The following is a 24467-nucleotide window of genomic DNA, read 5'->3' on the forward strand; positions in this document are numbered from 1 at the left end:
CCGAGGATCTCTCGAACGTATCATCTTCGAATTTAATTTGTATCTTCATTGCATTAACAGCCCGAATGATAAATGATAGCTTTCGCTTTTTTACTTCTCTCTCGCTCCTCTTGCGAGCCACTCGAGTTGGGTATCTACCTTTTGATTGGTTCCGAAGCTCGACGGGTAAAAAGCTCGCTACGCCTTGCCCTTGTCGTCGGGAGCCAATGGCGTGAGGGGGCCCCCCTCCCGGCGGCGGCGGGTAAATTATGGGGGACCGACTGCGAGTGCTGGGTGTGATGTTGCGTAATTACGCAGATAAGTGAATCCGATGAATTACGTATTTCGAGGATGCGGGCCGGGCTTCGACACGCTTCGGCAGAGGTTACCGCGGTGGCGACTGACGAAATTGACGGGGAAACCACCCAAAAAAACCACAATGTCAACAAACAGCTCACTGGAAAAAAAACACATTGGATCTAGAGTACAGACTCCTGAAAACATCGACAAGAAAAAATACTCTTGATCCAATCGGATTTTCGCTTGAATCAAAACGAAATCCGCGTAAATTAAGAGGCTTGGTTCTTGATTTATGCTAGATTCTGATTGAATCAAGAGTACTTTTCCTTGTCGATGTTTTTAAGAGTCTGGACTGTAGATCCAATGTGTTCTATTTTTCCAGTGCTGTGTTTTCAAGATCAAAATGGGACTTTGGGACATTGATGCGACTCACGGTGGATCGAGTCAATGGGAGAGGCCGGACAAAATTTGGAAACTTTAAACGCTTATAACTCAGTTCGTAAAAAAAATTTGAGGTTCTAAAAGTGGTTCAGTTGGTTTCCTCGTGGAATTTTCGTGAAAAAGCACCCCTTACAGTCTAAAATGTGACGAAATAAACTTCAAAATTTGCAGTTTTAGTAAAAAATTTCAAGTCCGACCTCTCTAATTGAATCGATCTACTCTGCGCCGGTAGAAATAGTAACACCCTGTTTTCATATTCAAAATAATAAATCGAGTCAATTGACTCACGGATCAAGAAAAAAACTTTCATTTTAAAAGGCAAATGAAGCAAATTACGCAATCTTAGAGTCAATTAGAGTCAAATTAATGGATATCTTCATATTTTCCTTGTGAATAGGACCAAGATCCGATCTCAACTTCAATACGGGACCAGAATTTTATTATTTTACACGGTAAAATTATATTGACCATTACACTATTTTACATGATCCGATACGAGGCGCGGTGTCATTAAAAGTGGGGAACAAGGAAAACGTGGAAATGCATTTTTCCCCGGTGCGCTCACATTAGTCTCGAAAGGAAATAACGAACGGGTGGGGAGGGGGGAGGGATGTTACGATTGCAATTCGTGCTACGGAAGGACAGCAGGACGCAGGGCACGAGGGAAGGAGCCGCGACGAATATGGTCAACAAGCGGGAGCGTAAATTGATATTAAATTAGGAATATCACAATAAGCTGGCATTTAATGGATTTTATCTAGGTTTTGTTCATAAAAGTTACTCGCGGCATTATTTATGGCGTCGTGGCCGCGGGCTAGCCTAACAATAACACTGCAATGGCTTTAATTCCACAATCCTGCACAACTGAATTGCGGGCTCCACGAGCTCGCTCCTCGGCTCGACTTGCTCAGAGTTCTGGCCGCAGAATCCGTTTTATTTTTCAAACTAATCGTCGCCGGCTATAGAATCTCAAGAAATATTTAATAAATAAATATTAAAAAGATACTGCGGAGTGGTCGTTAGGACGCAAGCCATGGTGGAGAGGTAACGAAAGAAATAAACTTCTCCCACCGTTGTGAAGTGAGAGACAAGAACGAAGTTGCGTTGCGGATGGGTCGAAAAGTACCGCACGATAGAGACGATAAAATCCAGGAAATGAAAAAGAAAACTGAATGCAATAAAAAATTGAGAATCGAAAAATTTTTGGGCTCTTGTTATTCGGGTTGAAAAAAAACCCTGGCAAATAAATTTTGAACTATTTTGTTCTTTAAAAGTGCAATATGAAAGATCTTAATCCTTCGGCTTCAGGATTTTACGAAGCAAAAAAGAATTCGTGCCTATCTGTACAGTGTAAGATGGGGAAAAAATGAAAGACACGTATAATTCTAAAAGCAACTTCTTTGCAATAAAACGAAATTTTTACATTTTCCAAAAGGGTGTCTACTGAAATGTAATCTTGAATTTTCCTGGTATTATTAACGAGATTTCCTGATTTTTTGGCGCCAATGTATTGACGCTCGTTTGATCTAAAAAATTAACATAATATTTTGGATCAAATGTTTGAAAAATGATTGAATCACTTAGAATTTCCTGATCCATGACTGATTTTCCTCATAACATCGAATTTCCTGATGTTTTCCGATTTTTACTGGCGGTTTAGACACCCTGTCCAAGTTGGGCAACTCTCGAAGCGTGGCATTCAATAATTAAGAAACAGCTCCTCAATAGCTATTTGCGATTGCTGCAGATTCAATCCGATACGCGGAGATGGAAAAGTCCCACGGGTATACTCGATCAACTTAATTCAGGCCGCGGATTTCTCGAAAAGCGCACAAAAGGAAAAGCTCGGGCGACCGATTTCCGACTATAAAAGACCACCGAACACCGCTGATGACTGAAGTTCACTATCGCTTTCCCGGTGTCCGCTCTCAGGTGACCGCGAATTCTGACAAAACAGTTTTCGAAAGATATCCTGTTGCCGCCTACGTCATCGTTATGTCCGAGCTTGTATACTTTTTCTCACCGACGGAATACTGCCGTGCTAGGGAAGAACGCCGTATGAGCCTTCAGACGTTGCCAAGTTTCCTTCGATAAAAACCGAATATACTGGAAAAATTCTGAATATTTTCCCCCAAAATTTTCAGGCAATTTTGTACGCAGTTTAATCTAAAATGTCTGAACAAATCAGAGAAAAATGTGAACGAATGCCGTCAAAAATACATTTTTTATCAAGCGAAATTTGGCGACTCTCGAATGTTCATACGGCGTTCTTCCTTAGCACGGCAGACTGCCGTGCTAAGAAAGAACAGCCTGTGAGTATTCAGACGTTGCCCAATTTCCGCTGACAAATCACGAATTTTCGGACATTTTTTTAAATATTTCTCTTCCAATTTTTCAAAAAATCTTATTCGTAATTGGACCCAAAATGTCTGAAAATTTCAAGGAAAAATATTCATAACTTCCTACAAAAACGAATATTTCCTGAGAGGAAATTTGGCAGCATTCGAATGCCCATACGGTGTTTTTCCTTAGAATGACGGAATGACTCCTGCTAGAACTGGAGATGGAGGGAATGAAATGAATCACTTCCACAGAAATCTTCTCAAGCCCAACGGAACTCCACACCAGACATCAAAACAAAAAACACTTGCGCGCTCGCTCGGTTCCCACACTTGACTTAGCAGCCAGGAGCAAGGACAGTCCACGATAAGAAGGAACCGGATAGATTATGATATCAAGAGTTGCACCCAAGTGCGGCTCGAAAATCTCTGACGCAGCCCCTCTTGGGGGGGGGGGGGGTCTCGGATGACGTCATCGGTCGCGATGAGAGAAACCATACCGCGCTTACGCACTTTCGGTGTTTTCTCGCTCTCTTAGACATTAAATCTTGGCGCCACTGAAAATATCCTCTCAGCTGCCGGTAACTGATACTTGAAAAAGTCGCTGAAAGACCGAAATGAAACTAGGCATTCCAATGATGTCAATAGGGCTCAAAAAGGATGCGGAGAAAAATTGTGTCATTTGTGATCAACTAGGTTTTTACCAGGATTTGGTATAATGGTAAAACATTTGTGGCAGTCATTTTCATTTCCTATTTCAGAGATTTACTCCGGTCAAGAAACTTCCGGAGAACCAAGTTTTAACACAAAATTGCACAAAGATGCAGAGGAGAAAAAAACCAGACAATGGAAACACGCCGATATCCACACTCATTGCTACTGACGAACACATGACAGACACATAAAGGGCGCCAAGATACAGGTGACCAAAGCTGAAATGGACAGATTTGCGAGGCTTTTCATGTCCGGACTTAAACTGGAAAAAAATAAGAAAATGAGGAATTTGGGGAGAAAAAACACACGACCTCGTTTTTTTTTTTTTTTTTTTTTTTTTTTTTTTCTCAAGAAATTGAAATTGTAATGAATAGATCATCAAAAAAGTTTGCAGAACGATTCAAATCCTGACTTTCAACTGGAAAAAATGATGAAATGAATTTTAAAACGATTCTTCCGGAGAGAAAAAACACACAACCTTGTGTGTGTGTTTTCTTTTCAAGATTTTTCAAGAAATTGAAATTGTAATGAACAGATCATAAAAAAAGTATGCGGGACGATTCATGTCCTGCCTTTCAACTGGGAATAATGATAAAATGAGGAATTTTAAAACGAATCTTCCGGAGAGAAAGAACACACGCCCTTGTGTGTGTGTGTTTTTTTTTTCAAGATTTTTCAAGAAATTAGCCCTCTTATTTCGAGGATCAGGCAGCGATGCGGATACTCCGGGCCGGGAAAATAAAGAGAGCAATATCAGGAAGTAGTGAAACTCTTGAAACAGACCTGGGCCACTTCAGTTTATTTCTGATAGATAGTTTAATTGATTAAAAGAGGGGGATGCTGCCAGACAGCCGGGCTGAAACTCACCGCTTGACATTAAGAGGAGGGGGAGGGGGAGAGCAACGCCGCGGCGGTAACAAGCAGACAATGCGTTCCAGACGCTGGGATCACGAGAACGGATGAAACTTATTGTCCGTGAATTAGACAGCCACTTTATAGTTTATGTGCTTCGGAGGGATAGAGATAGAGAGGGAAAAAATTATTAAAGTCGAGGCGGAAAAATTTCCAAGATTCGTGGTAAAAAGATTGAAACGGTAGTACAAATCTATTTAAAAGTATAAATGTGTGATTTTTGAAAATTTGACATTGTAGTTTGACAAATCACACAAAAAACAACGCGATTCGTCCCGCAATCCCCGTTTGACTATGGAATATCGATGGCTAAAGTGCGAAACCACATATATCCTTCGCGGTGTTACAAAATTTACTTTCCTATTATATTTTTCGAGAGAGAAACAAGCCATCTTTTTTCTTGAGATTTTTACAGAATGGTTTGCTGATAGAGAGGAAAAATCAAAGAACTTTTCAAGAAATTAAGTTAAATAGTTTTTTGGAGAAAAAACAAAGTATAACGGAATTGCTGAGTATTGCAGAAAGTCTGCAATGACAAAAACACAGACACGTGGTTTCGCACTTTGACCATCGATATGGACCTTTTCATAAAGAAAGTTTCGATAACGTAACCCTGGGTTAGGATATGCTGTTTTTCCGCTGAAAAATACCGTATTTAGGACTAAAATTTAAAAAAACACTATCATAAAATATCCCTCCTGCCATTGGTCAGAGTGTTTCTTCAATTGCGCGCTTGGGAGGGGTGGTGCCAAAAAATGAGTGTTGCGTATGGATGGTTAACCCATGGGGGAATCCGTCAAACCCAGGGGGAGAGAGGCAGAACAGATACTTTCCTCCCCCTCCCTTCCGTATTCTAACCAAGCCAATATTTATTTTTACCCCCTACCACTCGGCCCTTAATCACTTTTGAAACGTCGCAACGCAGCTTCGGGGCTCTTATTTCGCAATTTCGCGTGACTCACTTCTGCGAAACCCCTCTTTCTGCGATGGTTTTTCGCCACATTGTGAGCACCCTCTTCTACACACAAACGCAAGGGTCCAATTTTTGATCCGGCGAGGACACAGTTTGAGCGTCATCGCTTACAACGCGATGAAATCATATTTAAATATTTCTTTCGATATTCGCCGAACCACGTTTATTTCTTGTGGCGCACATCATCTGCTGTTTACGTATCAATCTGCAGCTTTAAAATATTTCCTTTTCTCGAAAGCTTTTGCTTCTAAAATACTAGAAACATTTTCAATTCATGGGACAGCGCACAATTTCGTTTCTGCCCTTTCCCTCGAAACTTGGTAAGCGTCATTTCCTAGTTTGGTACCAATTGATAAATCTTTATCCGTTAGCACCAAATTTTATGTTCTCGAGGTATGGTGCCAGCTGATAAAAAATTGTTCGATTTTTCCTTCTTAAATCTTTGACGAAGGGTGAATTTCCGATACTCAACTCCAGTGCGTTCCGCGAGAATTCCATTCAGTTCGCCTTCAAAGAGCTAGGTAGGCAATGTGAGCGGCTTTAGAGCAGTAATAGTTGCTCGCGGGAAAGAAAGACTCTGGATCCGCAGGAGACGTTTTTCCAGTGTGGTTAAAAATTATTGGAAATAACACTTTTGAACTTGCTTTACTGTTAGTTTCCTTAGTAATATAGGTCCACAATCTGAAGTTCCGATTTTTCAAAAAAGAAAAATACTTATGCTGGCTAAAATCTACGATGTATCAAAGCGGTAGCTATACACTGGAAACAAAAACACATTGGATCTAGAGTCCAGACTCTAAAAAACATCGACAAGAAAAAATACTTTTGATTCAATCGGATTTAAGCTTAAATCAAGAACCAAACTTCTTGATTTGAGCGGATTTCCTTTTGATTTAAGCAAAAATCTGCTTGAATCAAGAGTATTTTTTCTTGTCAACGTTTGAACAAGAGTCTGGACTATAGATCCAATGTGTTTTTTTTTTCAGTGTATGCGGAGCATTGTGTTTCGCCGAACACGGCCAGTGGCGTACCATGCTTTACGATATATCGATCGATCTGCCATTTAAACCTACGGAAAAGGATGAATAAACAAGGTGTTGGCAACGAACACCTTAATAATCGATTCTTTACATAGCTGCAAATGAGGAAATCGATACTCGATCATTCACGCCTTGCCACTGAACACGGCCCATTTTACTCTCCTCGTTCCTGCCTTTCAGATAAAACCGATAACGACCGAATAAAAATAACTCGAACTGCGACATGCGATGAGCGACGACCGGGCGGGGGGCTATACCTGCATGATTTCGGGCGTAAGTACAAATACAAGTGGAGCAAGGTGACTAGACACTAGACGCGATATTTAGAGGTGCAGGTGAAATCACGTCTGCGGCCGGGAGGGGCTCGGGAGGGGGGGGAGCGTCGCGGCGATACCCCCCGATCAATTTCGGCGGAGAAAAGGGACCGAGAGCGGAAGAGAGGTGGCAGGAAGGGAAATTAAGAGGTCACGAGAGAACGACGACAACGCTATCACACCGCCCGAACCGACGGAGCGAGCGAGCTTTCTGAGCCGCCCCGCCCGCCGCCCGCCGCGCCGTTGTCAGCTACGTGCGAAAGTTTAGCGACACATCGATAAAGTTGAAAAGGGACCCGGCACCGACCCCCCCGGTGCCCCCCTCCGCTCGTCGCCCGGTTGAAACGGGCCATTTCGTCGCTCCGTTCGCGTAAGAGCATAACTGCACCCGCGGATGTACCCTGTCACTCGTATGCTTACACGCTTTCCACGGCTTATGTTCGGAGAAAAGTTACGTGTGGCGCGCTGATATCGTAGTTTGGGAGCGTTAATAAATTACGTAACGCACTTTTTCTCGATTTTTGTCTCCCCCTTCCCCTCTTGTAACGCTTTTGTTACGTGGGCCCCTAGCCTTTAACAACAACGTGCCGTAACGCTCTCGTCAACCCCCCCCCTTCCAATAGCGTTACGTAATTTAGGGATGACCCCGTTCTGAGAGGATAGAACATAATTTCATTTCAAAGTTTCAAAATTGACTGAAACCATTCGTTTTCTCTGAATGAAATACCAGCGTGCGATTCTGTTTGAAATTTTACTGATTTTTGCGTGTTTAGTCTAGGGAAGTTTTGTAAATTTACGATTGCCGATGTTCTTTGGTTTCCCGAAAAAACACAATTTGCGCACAGGCCCGCCACAAGGGGGGGGATACTGGGTCCTTGGTACCGGGGCCCGCGCCCTGGAGGGGCCCGTGACGCAGGTGACAAACCACTACGAATTCATGTGTGTAACCCTTGTCTCGTAGGGAAACGTGAAAAAATTACCCTAAAAATTCCGCAAAAGGTGAATAAAGTTTCAAAACACGCTAGGGCACTATAAAATTTGTCTTACTTTTTTAGAGATTTTCAAGATTTTGAGTACCTATATGTAGAATGATATTTTTAGTAACTGTGTTTCATTTTCTTCCGTTGTCGGATGCTGAGAGGCTCCTTTCTGGGCATCCTCGACTTCAATGGCTTAAATCCTTTGCCATAGACGTACGAAAGGGGAGTCCAGGGGGGCCCGGCTCCCCATAGAATTGAAAATTATCATCTGCCCCCTCAAAAAAAAAATTTATAGATGTTTTGAATGCAACAATTCGAAAGTTTTTGGTGCTGAAAGTAAACAAAAAGGCGTAATCATTCTGCAGAAATTGATGGAAAATCTCCATCATAAGAGCTTCATAATGCGTCCAAATAGATTTAAAATTTCAAAAATTTCCCGGGGGAGGCCCCCCGGACCCCCCCCCCTGTGCTAGGGGCCCGGGCCAGAAAATTGGTACCAGGGCCCAAGATGGGATGTGGCGGGCCTGTTTGCGCATGCGCATTATTTTTACGTTACTTTCTAGTTACGTGCACTCGTCTGGGGAACGACGCTTTGGGTGAACCCCAACACTCCAAAAGTGTCGGTAGGGCGCGTTTATGAAGCAAGGCCCTGGAAGTTCGCCCTAAAGTAACGACATGTATTCATGTATGCTTTTCGTCATTCAAGTTTGTTTACGATAAAGGTACCCTCCCTCCACTTGCTGGTAACTCAAAATTATAGAGAAAGCATACATGTGATAATGCAACTTTCAGGTTCGATTTCACAGTCGTTTATTTAATAGCCTCTCTCCTCAAGAAGGATGATATGTGTTAGCTTCCTTAAACCTATCTTATAATCACAATGTAAACCATGCATAAAGCCTCCCTCCGGCTGAGATCATCCTCGTAATTTCGCGTGAGCGAAATTTCACGAAAAATAGCCCTCTCAAAGTATTGAAGTTTCAGATGAGACCTTGATCAAATTTCACGTGAAATTCCATCCTTGAAATTTCAAATTCTTGTCTTTCATGAAATCCATCTCAGGCCTTGGGAAAGAAATTGTTTTAGGGACGACCACGAATACACCAAAATACTGTAGAAATACACTGTGAGAGTAAAAATGGAAATTTCTTCGATCGTGAGACACGGAAAGACCTCCGACCTCGCCCTCGCCGGGTCAAAACCGAACCCAACATCTGGACTCCTCACCGCGTACTCCTTCGCAGATCAACACGCAAGAACACTGCCGTGTTGAGGAAAAACGCCGTAAGAACCTTTGTCAGTTGCCAAACTTCCTTCAATTAGAGACGAAATTTCAGGAAAACTTGTGAATATACGCGGTTCAGTTTTTCAGAGAACTTCCTTCGGGATTAGATCTAAATTATCTGAAAATTTCAGGAGAAAATATTCATAACCCTCCTCAAAAATAAAAATTGCATTGGAGGAAATTTGGCAACTCTTAAATGTTCTTACGGCGTTTTTCTTCAGCGCGGCAGAACAGGAAGTGCGAAATTGGGGAGGAATTCGCACGAAATGCCCATAATTTTTCTTTCGGCGAGGCAACTCCGCTTCCGGGAGCGCATTTATCGTCTGCTTTTCAGCCGCGGATTACCCCCGGCTACCCCCTCTCGCGTCCGAAGCCATCCCCCTTGACCCTCCCCTCCCAACCTCAAGCCCCCCCGCCCGCCGCCAACAGAACCGACCCCTCGAAAAGCTCGACCGACTGTGTCACGCAGCCACTCAATCAAAGCCCGGGAGAAACAAAAGGATCAACAGTTGGTTTCAGCTCGTATTTTTTTTAGAGCAATGAAAGTGAGGTCTGGATACCCCACTTTCCATGCGATCGCTCGACGAGTCATTAGATCGGTTTTTAATTCTTTCTTTCTCGGTCCGGTTTCTTCCGACGGGTTGGCATTCGGAGGCATTAACGCGAAAATACATGGTCCCAGGTCTAGGTCCCACCATGAGGGAGAACCCAAAAGACTGTCTAGATTTAGGAGGGTGCTATCCTACTGTTTTGCGGAAGAACGACACATGAATATCAGACGGTTGCAAGAGGAGTCCAAACCACCCCCCCCCCCCCCCCAGAAGTAGGATGAAAGGTGGGTAAGAAAAATTTTTCAAATCCACATTTAAACAAAACTAAACTTTTTTGAAATACCAAGAAAAGAAAAACTGGATTTGGAAAATGAAAAGTTGCAAAATACACGAAGAATATATTTTCGATACGCAGGTGCTGACGTTTTTGAATGCAGTTCGAATATTTTGCGACTGTCAGATTGTCAAGCCCTTCTTTGCGCCTTAATGTTTTCAGGGCCGGATTAAGGGGGTGGCCACAAGGGCCGCGGCCCATGGCGGCAAAAATTAGGGGGCGGCAAATGTTGTAATTTTTTCAGATGTAGGTATCAAGAGAAAAATCTGATTCAGAAAAAAAATCACAAATGTGGAAAGGCGAAAAAATCTCTCATATCCTGAGAGTTAAAGTATAGACATTTCTAATTTGTTCGTCTTTTGGTGACACAAGAGACAGCGCTTTTCATTAGTCTAGTTGAGAGAGAAACCAAACACGCAATTTGGCCTGGAGCGGCACGGCGTAGAGAGCGGATGGCGAGAACTTGAGACGGAAAGGAGAAGCCCTATCGACGCACCGGTCAGCATGAAACACATATTATAGCGCCTACAAGACTCCATGAATACTTCACGCATTGCGTCAAACGTAGTGCGGTCAGCAGCGGTTGGCGTGAAACTCATAGTGCCTACAATACTGCATGAATACTTCACGCATTGCGTCAAAAACAGTGCGGTCACTTGGTCAGCAGCGGTCAGCGTAAAACGCATGGAGCCTACAAAACTATAGGGATACTTCACGCATTGCGCCAAACATTTTCGAGCAAAGTTCTGTGAACTTTTGCTATTGTTGACAAGGCTTTCACAAAAAATGTGTCAAACGCGAGTAAACGCGACTTATGTACCCTTCCTCCTCCGGCACGTTCACATGATGGTTATTTTAATAATGGTACTGGAGTGCTGTATTCACTGGTATTGCACTTTTAGCGAATGAAACACACGAATTAGCCTATTTTGATTAATTGATTTGTTAACGATTCCTTTTAACACGTTACGTCAAATTGAGAGTTTTCAATGCCGTTTTCAATCATACACGCTGGAGAAGCACTAATCCGCAAAAATAAGTGAATCTTTACTTTTATGTTATTTATTTATTCTATCTACTATTACTACTGCGTCCATCAATGTACGTTACACCCGTTAAATGTTTGCATTATCAAACCCAGAGGACTACTAAGCCTAAAACCGGTGTGTAAGATAATCGAAGAGGAAGAAGCTATTTGAAGTGGGCAGTGGGCAAATCGATCAAGGACCATTAATGAACAGGCGGAGTGCGGTGGGCGGGGTGGAAGAGTAAATTGCAGGGAAACATCGGATTCTCTATTTTGGGAAATGGACGAATGAGGAAATAACGAGCGGCCATGTCAAGAGCAGCGGAGTGTGACCGTGTTGTGGTCGCACCGACATGACTGCGCTGCGAATGGTTAAGAACTGTATCACTCATACTTGTCACTGGTGGATTTAGAAATAAGTTGGTAACGTTATTTTCTCTCCATTTAAACCTGTGGAAATGTATCGATTTTCGGGAAGGCAGGTGCTCCGTCAAGAGTCGATAATTCAACACGGGTTTGAACGGAGGAAAGCCACTGTTGCTGACCTGCTGGATTTAGAAAGCTGGCTGAAAAGTTTTAAAATTACGTTGAGCACGTTAAGAGCGTGAGAAGGAGAGGAAAACATATTTTTGGACTTCTTTAATTTTCAATGTTTCGCATTAAAAGTCTTCTGACGAAAACTTGTTAAAATTGAGTCACTTGAAATAATTGAATAAACGTGATGTTTTGGCTTGGAGGAAGCATTCAAGTTTCCGCACCAAATTTCCCGGATTTTCCATGGTTGCGCGAAATTTCCTGACTTTTTCCAGGTTTTCCCTGGACTAGAGCCCCTTTAAATAGTCCATTATTTTCTCCCTCAGTCCATGGGAACCAACCATTTCAACCGATGGGATTGCTCCATACTCCTTCTTCGTCGATCACTTCTGTCTTTCAATTTCGCAACGATCAGCCCGCGAGGGCTGATCGTGAAATTGATAGACAAAACCATAGACAAAAAGGACATAATGAGTATGGATCGATCCTACTGGTTAGTTTGGGTGGTTCTTGTAGACTAAGGGGGTAAATGATGGACTAATTATGGGGGCTCTAGTAGGGCAAACCCAGAAAAAGTCAGGAAATTTCGCGCAACCATGGAAAATCCGGGAAACTTGGTGTTTAAACTTGAATGCATCATCTAAGCCAAAACATCGCGTTTGTTCAATTATTTCAAGTGACTCAATTTTAACAAGTTCTCGTCAGAAGACTTTCAATGTGATACATAGAAAATTAAAGAAGTCCAAAAATACGTTTTCTTCCTCTTTTCACTCTCTTAACGTCTAAATGTCAGAGACCCCTTGTCCCTCGTTAGTTGCCGTTAGTTAGTCTATTACCCATCTCCTTCGTCCATTGCAACCACCCGCCTCCACCGATAGGATCTGTCCCTCCACATCCCTCTTGTCTTCTTTCTCTGTAGCTTTGTCTATCAATCTCAAGGATCAGCCCGCTGAACACCGATTTTTACGTGTAACAAGGCCTGGATACACGCTCAAATCTCCATCAATTTCCGATCAAATGGTGACTGGTGCGCACCATCTACCATCAAATTTTTGCGGCCTGCAAAAATTTGACACCGTCGTTTTTGTCATCATTTTAATCAGAATTTGACAGAAATTTGAGCGTATATCCAGGCCTTTATGAAGCGAACGACATGCAGTCGGCTGACTTGCGATTTGCGAGAGTAGCCACTGGAGCTTTGTGAATCTCGCGCGGGAGGTCCCTGGAGCGGATGCACGGATGCTGGCTCGGTGCACGGTGCAGCGCAGCGGTGGCGGTGACGGTGGCGGTGGCGGCGAGGTGGCGAATCCTCGCTCGGGCTGACTCCTCCCACGAGGCGCGTTTTGTCACTCCCCGCGAGGCGCGAGGCCACTCGCCGCGCCGGCCGCTGGGGCCCCCGCTCCGGCCGGTGGCGCTGGGGCTGGGAGCTGGGAGCATCCTGGCCCAAGGCTCATCGACTAGATTCGATTAATTACCATCCGAGCCGACCCGACGACTAGTTGCAACTTCCAACTCCGTCCCCGCCCCCTCCAAGCGCCTCCTCCCCCTCCCCCCGTCCGCTTCCGATCTCATCCCCCACCCACACCCCTCCCCCAACCCGCCGCCGTCGTCACAAAGCACCTTTAACGACTCGCCAAACTCAACTCCTTTATGCATTTCCTAGCAAGCTCTCTCTGAGTAGAGAGTCTAAATATGGGAAGAGTACAGACACGTCGAAACATTTTGGGGCAAAGAACGAGCAAATATGTAAAACTTACGCGGAGTTTTAACGGTTTGAAGCTTGTAATTGGACTACATTTTGCAATTTGGAACTATAAATTCCAGCCCGGTTTAAGAACAACGTATGTGCCATTACTTTCCCTATGCAAATAAGTGTTTTTCCAGAGGAGCCAGTATTTATAGTTCCAAATTGCAAAATGTAGTTCAATTCAAAATAAGTAGTAACGTGTAAGAGCTACACATGAAACTCTAATTTGCTATGTTTAAAGTGATACATTTTCGGATAATAATACGATTTCCCGTCACTATATGGACACAAAAATGAATTACCTCTGGACTTATTTTTTGGGCACACTTAAGATGCACTGGGAAAAAAGTCTCCTAGATCTGGAGTCCAGGCTCTTCAAAAAATTGACAAGGAAAAAATACGCTTGATTCGATCGGATTTTTGCTGGAATTGAAAACCGCATCTGAATTTAAGCAGATTTCGTCATGATAGAACCAAAAGCCGATTGAATCATACGTGTTTTCCCTTGCCAAATTTTTTATGAGACTGGACTCTGGATCCAAGAGACTTACTTTTCTAGTGCGAGCTTTTCGTCGAAGTCTCAGAGTATGAATCTTCGAGCCGAGTCAAGGAGAACATCTCCACTGAAAATGTTGCTTGGGGGACTAAGGGCCGTTTGTAAGATCTCTTGTCAACCTCTGGTCACCAAACTAGTGGTCAGACACTGACCAGCAGTCAATCTGCTAATTAGCCTAACTACCGGTTTGCGAGAAAGAACAAAGGCTGACCGGGACTTGACCTGAAGAAAACCGGGTGTCATACACACCTACCTCTGGTCAAGCTCTGGTCAGCTCCAAACTACCACTTTGACAAGCACCTAACCAGCGGACCGATTATTGAAATTGATAGACAAATCTATAGACAAAGGAGACAAAAGAGATATGGAGAGATCCTATTGGTGGAAGCGAGTGGTTGCATAGACAAAGGAAGTAGGTAATAGACTAACTAACGGCAACCCACGAGAGACCCGACAGTTAGTCTATCATTTTCTCCCTTAGTCTATACGAACCACACATTTCAACCAATAGGATCGCTCCATACTCCCTATGTCTGCTTTGTCTTTAGCTTTGTCCATCAATTTCAATAATCAGTCCGCAGAGGTCTTACAATCGGTCCTAAGGTGCCTTTTCTCGCGGACAGTGGTATAGACTCGGAAATAGAGGGAAAACGGCTTACCTGACGAGAAATTCGACATGGGGACGCTCTTGTCGATGCAGTCGGCCACGTCGGAGGCGTCGCCGACGTAGATCTGGAGGAGCTCCTTGACGTACTCCTTGAGGTCGGAGGCGTCCGCGGGCTGGTTGAGGAACATCTGTTGCGGCGGGGTGGGCGCCGGCGGGGACGTCGGGTGGGCGCCCCTTTCTTTGGTCGAACTAGCTGGCTCGCTATCACAGGAGTTCGAGTCGGAGTACTCGTCGCAGCGCCGGGAGGCCGCCCCGTCGCTCGTGCTCAAGTCCATGGGCGCCGCCGCCGCCGCCACGTTCTGGTTCGTCAGGTCCTCGATCGTGAAGCCGGTCTTGGGGGTGGGCGCCTTGGGCGGCGGGGTGGGCGCCAGCTTGAACTTCTTGGCGCCGCGGACGATGGCGCCCGTGAGGTCGAGGGCGTCGCTCTCGGCGGGCGCCTCGGGTTCCTCGTCGCTGGCGTGGTCGTCGCTGTTCTCCGCGTACGGGAAGTTGGTCGTCGGCTCCGTGAGGAAGATGCTGCGGGGCTTGAAGTTCTTCCGCTTGTTGCGCTTGCTCCCGGGGGCGTCCATGCTCAGGTGCTGCTCGAAGACGGAGAGCGAGGGGGCGTCGGGGGCGTCGAGGGCGTCCGGGGCGTCCTCCACCTCGGAGTCGACGTCGTCGGACATGGCGGCGTCGAACTGCTCGCCCCCTCCCCCGCCACCCCCGCTCCCGCCGTTGTGGTGCAGCTGCGTCTTCGGCATGAAAATCGCCCCTGCTATGTCCCGCTCTGACATCGCGCAGATCATGAGAACGTCTGGAACAGAAAGGAAAACAGGAGCCGTTAGTCCAAATTAGGAGAGAATCTATCTAGAGAACAACACTATCGTACTAAGGAAAAACGCCTTATGAACATTCGATGGGTGCCAAATCTCCTCCAACACAATATTTATTTTTGAGGAGAGTTATCAATATTTTCTCTTGAAATTTTCTGCTGACATAGATCTAATTACGAAGAAAATTCTCTGAAAAACTGGACGGAAAATATTCACAAGTTTTCCTGAAAATTGGTATTTGATCCATGGAAATTTGACAACTAAAGAAGGTTTATACGTTGTTTTTCCTTAGTAGGGCAGAGTTGGGGCGCTAGAGACAAAGGCGGATATACCCAAATTTTGGGTGATGTGATTATTTCTGCCTCGCTATGGAAGAACGACGTATGAACCTTTAGATGCTGCCACACTGAAAAAAATAATAGAGCCGTAGAGACAAGATAAACTTGTTAAACCTGCCTTGTCTCAGGAACAAGACTTTTAGTCTGTCAAACAACTCAGTTTGTTTGGGAAACAACACCCGTTTGTTAATGCAACAAGACCAGTCTTGTTATATATGCTAGGTTTCTGAGCCACCGGACTCGATAGTCTTGTCACTGTGACAAGATTCTCTACTCACCGCGAGTAATGGTCAAATTCAAAGAGAGCGTATTATTTTATATATTTTGAAAGAGTATTTTAAGAACTACGCTCAATAATTGTTCCCCGAAAATTTTTCTGGGTGTTTAATGACAAGGTAAAAACAATAAGTTTATAATTCTTTTTTAAAAATAAATCGCTCATGCGTAAGGTTTTAAAAGCAAATGTATCTAATTATATAATTATTTTTTTAACGTTTGATTTATTTATATATTATTAATTATTATCATGATATAAAATAAAAATAAAAATTAGAATCATAAACACGGAACAAAGGAAACATCGTTGCTTGAAGAAACACATTTTTTCGGCCTAAATTGTCCATTTTTATCTGATGTAGAATGTAAATTCCTTTTCGTAAACGGTAAATGGTAAAAAAGAAAAAAAACCAAACAAATTGATGCTCTACGCATTCCACAGACTTAAGATAGCAACAATATGAAAAAGTAATTCTGTGGGCTGTACTTATACTTAAAATTCGGCTCCCCAAATAACTAGCTCTGATAGCTCGGTCAGTAGAACACTCGGCCCATTGTCGGGTGGTCCCGCGTTCAAATCCCGATCAGGCCGGTAAAATTTGAAAGGTCGGATAAGACGGTTCTGGTGTAAGAGGAGTGAAGGAAGTAGAGAGCACATATATTTTCGTACAAATCGTGCAATTAATATAAATTTGTGACATTTTTTTTGCAATTTTAATTTCTTCCGAATACTCTGACAAGACAAGTCTTGTTCCCAGAACTAGACAATTTTGTTACCGTGACTAGACTTTTGACTTATGCAACAAGGAAGTCTTGTTCCCTAAACAAGACTGTATGGGTCCCACGAACAAGAATGCCTTGTGGATCAAATATAACAAGACGGTCTTGTCTGGGGGACTAGAATCCTTGTTTCTCGAACAAGGCACTTTTTTCAGTGATTTCTACGGAGAAATCACAGATTTTCGGGAATTTGGTGGATGTTTTTCTTGACGAAAGTTGGTTGATGATCGTATGATCAGCCCAAGGTGGTGTAATTTTTTCACTATAAAAACAAAATCTCGTAAAGAGTATGATTACTCTCGTGGAGTTAAGCTGTTCGGCGCAACAGTAGCTACGTCCAACCAAGAAGCGACTGGATTTTGTCGGATATTTTTCTCCCAATTTTTCAGAGAATTCTGTTCGTGATTAGATCTAAAAAACAAAAATTTCAAGGGAAAACACCCGTAACTTTCCTCAACAAAATATCGCACAATTCGTTTTCACTTCTTTTTCCTCTCTCAGTGGGTCCCTAGGGGTACAAGGACCAAACTTGGCACTGGGAAAAACATTGATTAATTCAATATTTTTTTCCCTAGGACAAATCCCGTGAAACGGCCCGTGAAGACAATGCCGTAGATTGGATATATCTCTAAGGCATAAACACCAAACCGTATATCCTGGACACACTTTCAATCTCAGCAAAGTAATAGTGTGATGCGGGAGTTACGTTCGGACATCTGCAATATTTTCCACCATGAGGATGATGATTGAGCGACATGCTGAGCATTTTATGTACCTAACGATGACCAATGAATGTCGGTAACTCCTTGACCTTACCAAGTTTTCCATATTCTGTCAGATGTGATGTGACAGGTCGTCATCACGGAGAACAAGGAATCCTGTCACAGCGTTACTGTTTATTTCGACTTGTGAAAAGATGAGATGACCTGATCCGATTGAACCGTATGCGACCCGCACAAAAAATTTGGCGATGATTTTCGGCAAGTGGATTCGGTCCCAGGTTGAGAAAAAGAGCAAAATTAGAATATTTTTGAAATCTTTATGTTAATGTGGACCGTCCTTCCAATTAAATAAAAAAATAAAAATAACCTGACATTTCAGAGGCGCTGGAGAAGTGTTTGAAGATAGCCTTGATAAAGGAACAAAGTAGCATAGCACATAACAACCGAACACTCTTGGTATAGGTCAGATTATTCGCACAAGGCAGTCAGGCTCATTTTACTTAAAAATGAATAAATCCACCACTCGAAAATTTAGAAAATATAGCGCCGCAAAGATTTTAAACTGTGAGAGTTCGAAAGAAAAAAACACCAGAAAACCCAAGGGCACGGATTAAATTTTCCGGACGCTACATATTCAGTGACTTAAAGTGACAGACAAGGATGATGGATCCATTTTTTTCCCGCGGGACACCCGAAATCCGGCACCGAATTTTCTAATTTTGTTGATTTCAAATCAGTGACTCCCAAGTATGAGTTCATAGTGACCAGTTCCTGATTTTTTATTTCCGGAAATTTGAAATAATTACGCTAGAACATACCTACACAGACAATGTACACTATGTCATGATCTTTTAAATTGGTCGAGCGACGAGGTATCTCGCTCTCAGACAAAAATATCCCAACACAAAGCTGAAGGAGGAAATTTGAATTGTTTCGCGATTTTTTGAGAAAACTCATTGGCATATTCATTAGCCGCTCTGAATTTTGGAAGAGACAATCCGGCTGAAAATTCCATCGTTTAAGTTCGCATCAATTTTAATTCAAGACAGCTTTCCAGGAATGCGACTTCTAGGCAGGCTTACCTCGTTCCCCGATAGGTTACGTTTTTAAAATTGTTCTATAAGCGCTCGTAACCTTTGCTTTTCTTCGCAAGCACGTTCTTTTCATGAATATAAACCGTGCAGGAGTGGTCTGTTTTTCTCGCGCTATTTCAGTATCGCTGACAAACTTGAAAAACACTTATTTTTGAGGGCTAAATTGGCATTCGCTCATTCAAGTTCGCGGTAATGCAAACTGCCAGAATGAAAAACTGTCATCTTTCACTTGAAAACTTTAATTCATTCTTTTCCTCGCATTAATAACATTGCGTTATAAAATGTTTCACCTTTTCTGCTCAATTCCTTAAAATAGTGAACGTTTTGAAACGACGCGACGTTGCAGTTATGAATCGTATTTTCAACTTTTACTATAAATGGATATCAGACATGCAGGGTATGAAAAACTTTTAAGTCACGGGCGGGATTTAGCATAGTGAGTACTATTGATAAAGCGTTTGAATATAGATTCAAATTAAAATAAAAAACTAAATAAATCACATTAAATTAGCATAAGTAATAACATTATACATTGGGTTTGCAATAACATGTAAATCTGAGAACATTTTTGAGTTTCAATATCGATAAGCTTATGGCTAAACTAAAAAACCAACTAATTTAACTGCAACTCTTCAAAATGTACGCGTAAGATACATTTTTAGATGGTGAATAATAATCAATGTTTCAGTATGTACCTTTTCCGCGGAAAAATTTCAAGCTAGAGAGTTGATTTATTCTCTTTTGAGGAGACCCACAGCATTTTGTAATGAGGACCTAATTCAATTGCAACAGTTCAAAATGTACGCGTAAGATACATTTTTAGATGGTGAATAATGATCAATGTTACAGTATGCTACCTCTACAATCTAACCTGTTTGACGTATCGAATACGATCTATTTTCCTGCCGTGCTAAGGAAAAACGCCGAATGAACATTTGAGCGTTGCCAAAATTCCCCAGATAAAACATGTATTTTTTAGGAAAGTTTGCATATTTTCCCTCGAAATTGTCCGATATTTCAGATCAAATCGCGAACAAAACTGGCTGAAAAATTTGAAGAAAAATATTCTCGATTTTCCCGATAAATTCATCTTATTTTGAAAGAAATTTGACAACGCCAGAGGGTTCATACGGCGTTCTTCCTTGGCACAGCAGTATTGATGCGACCATATTTTACATTATTTACCTTGACGAAGTGTATTCCAGATCATATTGCGAGCAAAACTATCCGCAAAATTTAAAGAAAAAAATTCGCGATTTACCCAATAAATTCGTTTTATTTTGAGAGAAATATGACAACGCACGAGGGTTCATACGGCGTTCTTCCTTGGCACAGCAGTATTGATGCGACCGTATTTTACATTATTTTACCTTAACGAAGTGTAGGAAGCGAGTAAAAACTGAAAAGCGGCGGGGTTTTAGCGCACGTGTAAGTGTGTAAACGTGTACATCATGTTTAGCGTATTTACATTCTGCCGTCCGCTTGCCACAAAGGAGAGCGCAATTCCATCTGAAGCCGTCGAGCTCCTAGCGCGGATCGGATCGGATCTGGCCGGGTGAAAGAGATGAAATAAAGCGGCAATAAATAGCAATTAAAATGCAAATCGGAGTGGGATCCGATCAACAAGATATTATTTCATAGTTCCCAGATCTAGATCTCGATCTCAGCCGGCCGGCAACATAAGTAAGGCATCACTGTGTGCAAGTTACGTTGCCAGCGTTGGCAAAGTCGAAGAAAAGGCGTTTCCAGACTCTTAAAAAATTCGACAAGAAAAAATACTCTTGATTCAATCGGATTTTCCCTTGAATCGAGAGCCCGACCTCTTAATTTAAGCGGATTTCCTTTTTGTTCAAGCGAATATCCGATTGAATCCAGAGTATTTTTTCTTGTCGAATTTTTTAAGAGCACTGGAAAAAAACACATTGGATCTACAGTCCAGACTCTTAAAAACATCGACAAGAAAAAATACTCTTATTTAAGCTTAAATCAAGAACCAAGCCTTTTAATTCGAGCGGATTTCCTTTTGATTTAAGTTCAAATCTGATTGAATCAAGAGTCCCTTTTCTTGTCAATGTTTTCAAGAGTCTGGACTCTAGATCCAATGTGTTTTTTTTTCCCAGCGAGTCTGAACTCCGGATTTAAGAGGCTTCTTTTCCAGTGTATCTACACTCAAAAATTGATGAAGATAATTTACGATATTACTAAGTCTCTTTTGTTTCACAAAATTGAGGAATAACTTCGACAAAATCACTGCCGTGTAGCATATGCAAATTCATAAAACGCGCAACTGTGGGTATTCGCATTAAAACGCTGAACTAATGTTCCAAATCAACCAGTTCAAAGTTTAGTTAAAAGCTTCGTCTTTCTCTAAAGTTATGCAAAGAGATAAAAGTCTTCAGAAAAAATTCACTTCGATAAAGCTGGCAACCATGAAACATTCGAATTTAAGTGAATACCCTGGGAAATCATGCTTTCAATATTCCATCATATTGTACCAAACATTCCGACGTGATACCAGGAAATTTGCATGATTCATTTTTAAACATCGCGTAGGAGAATGTATCACTTTTCCTTGATAAAGTTTTCTGCATGCGAGAAAAATTCCATGCATCTGTCCATAGCTCACTGGAATTCTCAGAAATCAAGTTCTTCGTGTTTTGACCTAGAGGAAAATTCTTTCGACGGATAGGTGACGGCTCAAAACTTGGCAAATGTCGCCACTAAACATGAATATTGCATTCGCCTGATAGAGGACGCGACAAAAATAATAGCGGACCCTCTGGAACAATATTCCTGCGGAAAATCTTGGGAAAAACATTGAAAAAATTAAAGAAAACTTACTACTCCGAAGCTGAATACAATTTTCCACCCCAACTCCCGAAAGAGGACAAAAATGATGCTTAATCTCGTGGAAAGTCACAACCCTTAAAGTTCAATTGATTTTACGGAGCGGTGTACGAAATTGAAATAGCCTGAATTTCTGTTTGCCCTTAAAACGAGAGTTATCATGAACAGCTATCGTATTGATCGACATTCAGCGGAATGTGATGAGTTTCTACCTTTTTAAAGCCCTTTAAAAGCAGCCTTTATCTGTTACTGACACATTAACATTTATCAACCTTTTTCCATGTGAAATGCTAATCTTCTCTGTTATCGAGAATGCTTGATCGGTTTCTCTCTGTTGGACTGAATAAAGTATCGCGATGGAAAGAAAAACTAAATCAGGTACATGTAATTTTAAAACCACCTTGATAATTTTATTGGAATTACTTGCGGTTATACATGAGAGCCACTAAGTACGCGCTATGATGTGACGAGTCTTGCTCCCTGAATTCTGCCAAAGGGTGCTATGTGCATTAAGATATGAGCCCCAAGATCCATAAGAATATATGCATAACAGGGCTCACGTCAAAATGCACATAGTTCCGTTTGGCAGGAATACGTCCATTTAAAAGACACGATACGGAAAAAAAGACTCTTAAAAATTTGACAAGAACGAATCATCTTGATTCAATATGGAATTTTTGCTTGAATCGAGAGCCAAACCTCTCAATGAGCAGATTTTCTTTTGATGCAAGCAAAAATACGATTGAATCAAGAGTAATTTTCATCAGTTTGGACTCAGGATCCGGGATACTATTTTTCCAGTGCAGAATTGCTCTCACGAAAAATTCTTTTTCAAAATTTTATTGGGCCGCTTTCCCCCAAAAAATTTCTCAACATTTCAAAAAATTGTCCTTTCAGCGAAGTGCGCGCTATGTTGTGACAAATCCTGTTCTCTAAATGCTTCGATAACAATATTTATTAAGTTTAAACAACGCTGGAATTGCACTCACAAAAATTCTTTGTTAAAATCGAACCGAACCCCATTTATCCGCACGGAGAAAAAAAACTTCGTGCATGGGACCCGCAGTTGAGGTCATATGGATCCCTGAAGTTTTCTGATCCCGCATCCGAAAACTTGAGGTCGAGCTGCCGAAGTTCGGGTCAGACATCGAGGCACTCCGGTATGAACCGGAGTACTTCAGATGTCTGACCCCAACTTTGGCAGCTCGACCATAAGTTTTAAGATACGTGATCCGAAAACTTGAGCGATCCATACGACCTCAACCATAGATACAAATTTTTAAGAGCAGCCCAAGACAATGATAACAGTGGAAAAACAAGGTCGAAAAAACGGGAAACAAGGCTAAAAATACACAATTAATGAAACCCGAGACGTTTCGACTCAAAACTGAGTCATTTTCAGTCGGAAACAATAAAAATTTAAACGAAAAAGGTTTTTTATCGTTTTTTCTTCTAAATTTTTATTGTTTCCGACTGAAAATGACTCAGTTTTGAGTCGAAACGTCTCGGGTTTCATTAACTGTGTATTTTTAGCCTTGTTTCCCGTTTTTTCATCCTTGTTTTTCCACTGTTATGACCTCAACTTCGGGTCCCACGCACGAAGTTTTTTTTCTTCGTGCGAGGTTTCCCGAAAAATTAAAGAAATGGTAAGAATTATTGTCCCTTTGGCAGCAACTGGTTGAACCTGGCTATTAAACTTGATTTTCCTATGTACTTGTGGCAATGCTGCCCCAAGTTCCAGAGGCTCTTGACCAGTCTGCCGGTGCATACAGCACTCCATCCTCGCGCCGCCGGTCGCCGCGCCGCGCCGGTTCCAGTAACAAATGCACCGGTTGCACAGGCACAACACACGACACCCCTTCCGGCCTCCCCAGGTCCCCGTCCATGGCGGCGGCCAACTTCCGATTTATTGCCTCACAGAAGTTCTCCTTCCTTTTAATTCGCTACAGCCACGATTTTGCTGCCTCCGGCCTTAGAGGAATATTTAAATTCCCCCACCCTCCGCGACTATTCATAAACATCGAGAATAAACCCTTGTGACGATTTACTGGACCCTTCGTGCGCAATTCGATAAATAAATACTCTACAGAGTGTGTCATTCCGATCGAAACCGACTCATTGAAAAAATTAATCATGCGTCTCTGTCGAGGGTAGATGAATTTCTGAGGTACATGAGAAAATGAGCCTCAGCGGGTCGATTATTGAAACTTATAGACAAAGGTATGGACAAATACGACAAAAGGGATTTGGAGGGATCCTATTGGTGAAAGCAGGTGGTGGCAATGGACATAGGAGGTAGGTAACGGACTAACTAACGGCAACCCACTAAAAACCCGACAGTTAGTCCATCATTTTCTTCCTTAGTCTATAAGAACCAACCATGTCAACCAAAAGGATCGCTCCATGCTCTTGTGAGATGGCGTAGCTCAGGGGGGGTAGAGCGTCGCAAGTGCTAGTGCAGACGCAAGGCGTCGCAAGAGCAAGTGCCGACACGCGTCGCGACTGCTGTGCAGACGATGGCGTCGCTAGAGCAATGCAGACGCAGGGCGTCGCAAGTGCAGAGCTGACACTCGTCGCAACGGCAGTGCAGACACAGAGGTGATGGACGGGAAGAGGCGAAGACAAGAAGAGAACCAAAAGTGATATGAGATGCAATGTCTAATGCTGATTGCTACAAGGGCACACAATAATCAAGCGCTGGTTGAATCCGGGTCGATGGGATGAGGAGCGGACAAGTGCCGCTCGATCGCCAGTCTCTCCAAGAATAATCCCAGGGCCCAGCTCCGAGGAGCTCCCTAGGTCTCCGGCTCTGGCTACCCCCTCCACTTGACTCGGAACCGGTCAAGCCTCGCCCTGCGCATGCGCAGAAGGGATACTACCCCTCTGCCCTCTCGCTGGGGGGTGC

The 24467-nt window shown here is 42.8% G+C and overlaps 1 protein-coding gene across 3 annotated transcripts in view; it reads right to left on the reverse strand.

Moving 5' to 3' along the window:
* LOC109029673 (zinc finger protein castor homolog 1) overlaps positions 1-24467 on the reverse strand; it is a 226252-nt gene that overhangs the window by 92798 nt on the left and 108987 nt on the right. For all 3 annotated transcript variants that reach the window (XM_019040250.2, XM_072302431.1, XM_019040251.2), the window contains exon 2: positions 14686-15486. In XM_019040250.2, the coding sequence (XP_018895795.2) occupies positions 14686-15478 (793 nt within the window). In that variant the 5' untranslated portion in view covers positions 15479-15486. The remainder of the gene's footprint in view (positions 1-14685; positions 15487-24467) is intronic.

This window comes from Bemisia tabaci, chromosome 7 (assembly GCF_918797505.1).
Source record: "Bemisia tabaci chromosome 7, PGI_BMITA_v3".
Classification (NCBI taxonomy): domain Eukaryota; kingdom Metazoa; phylum Arthropoda; class Insecta; order Hemiptera; family Aleyrodidae; genus Bemisia; species Bemisia tabaci.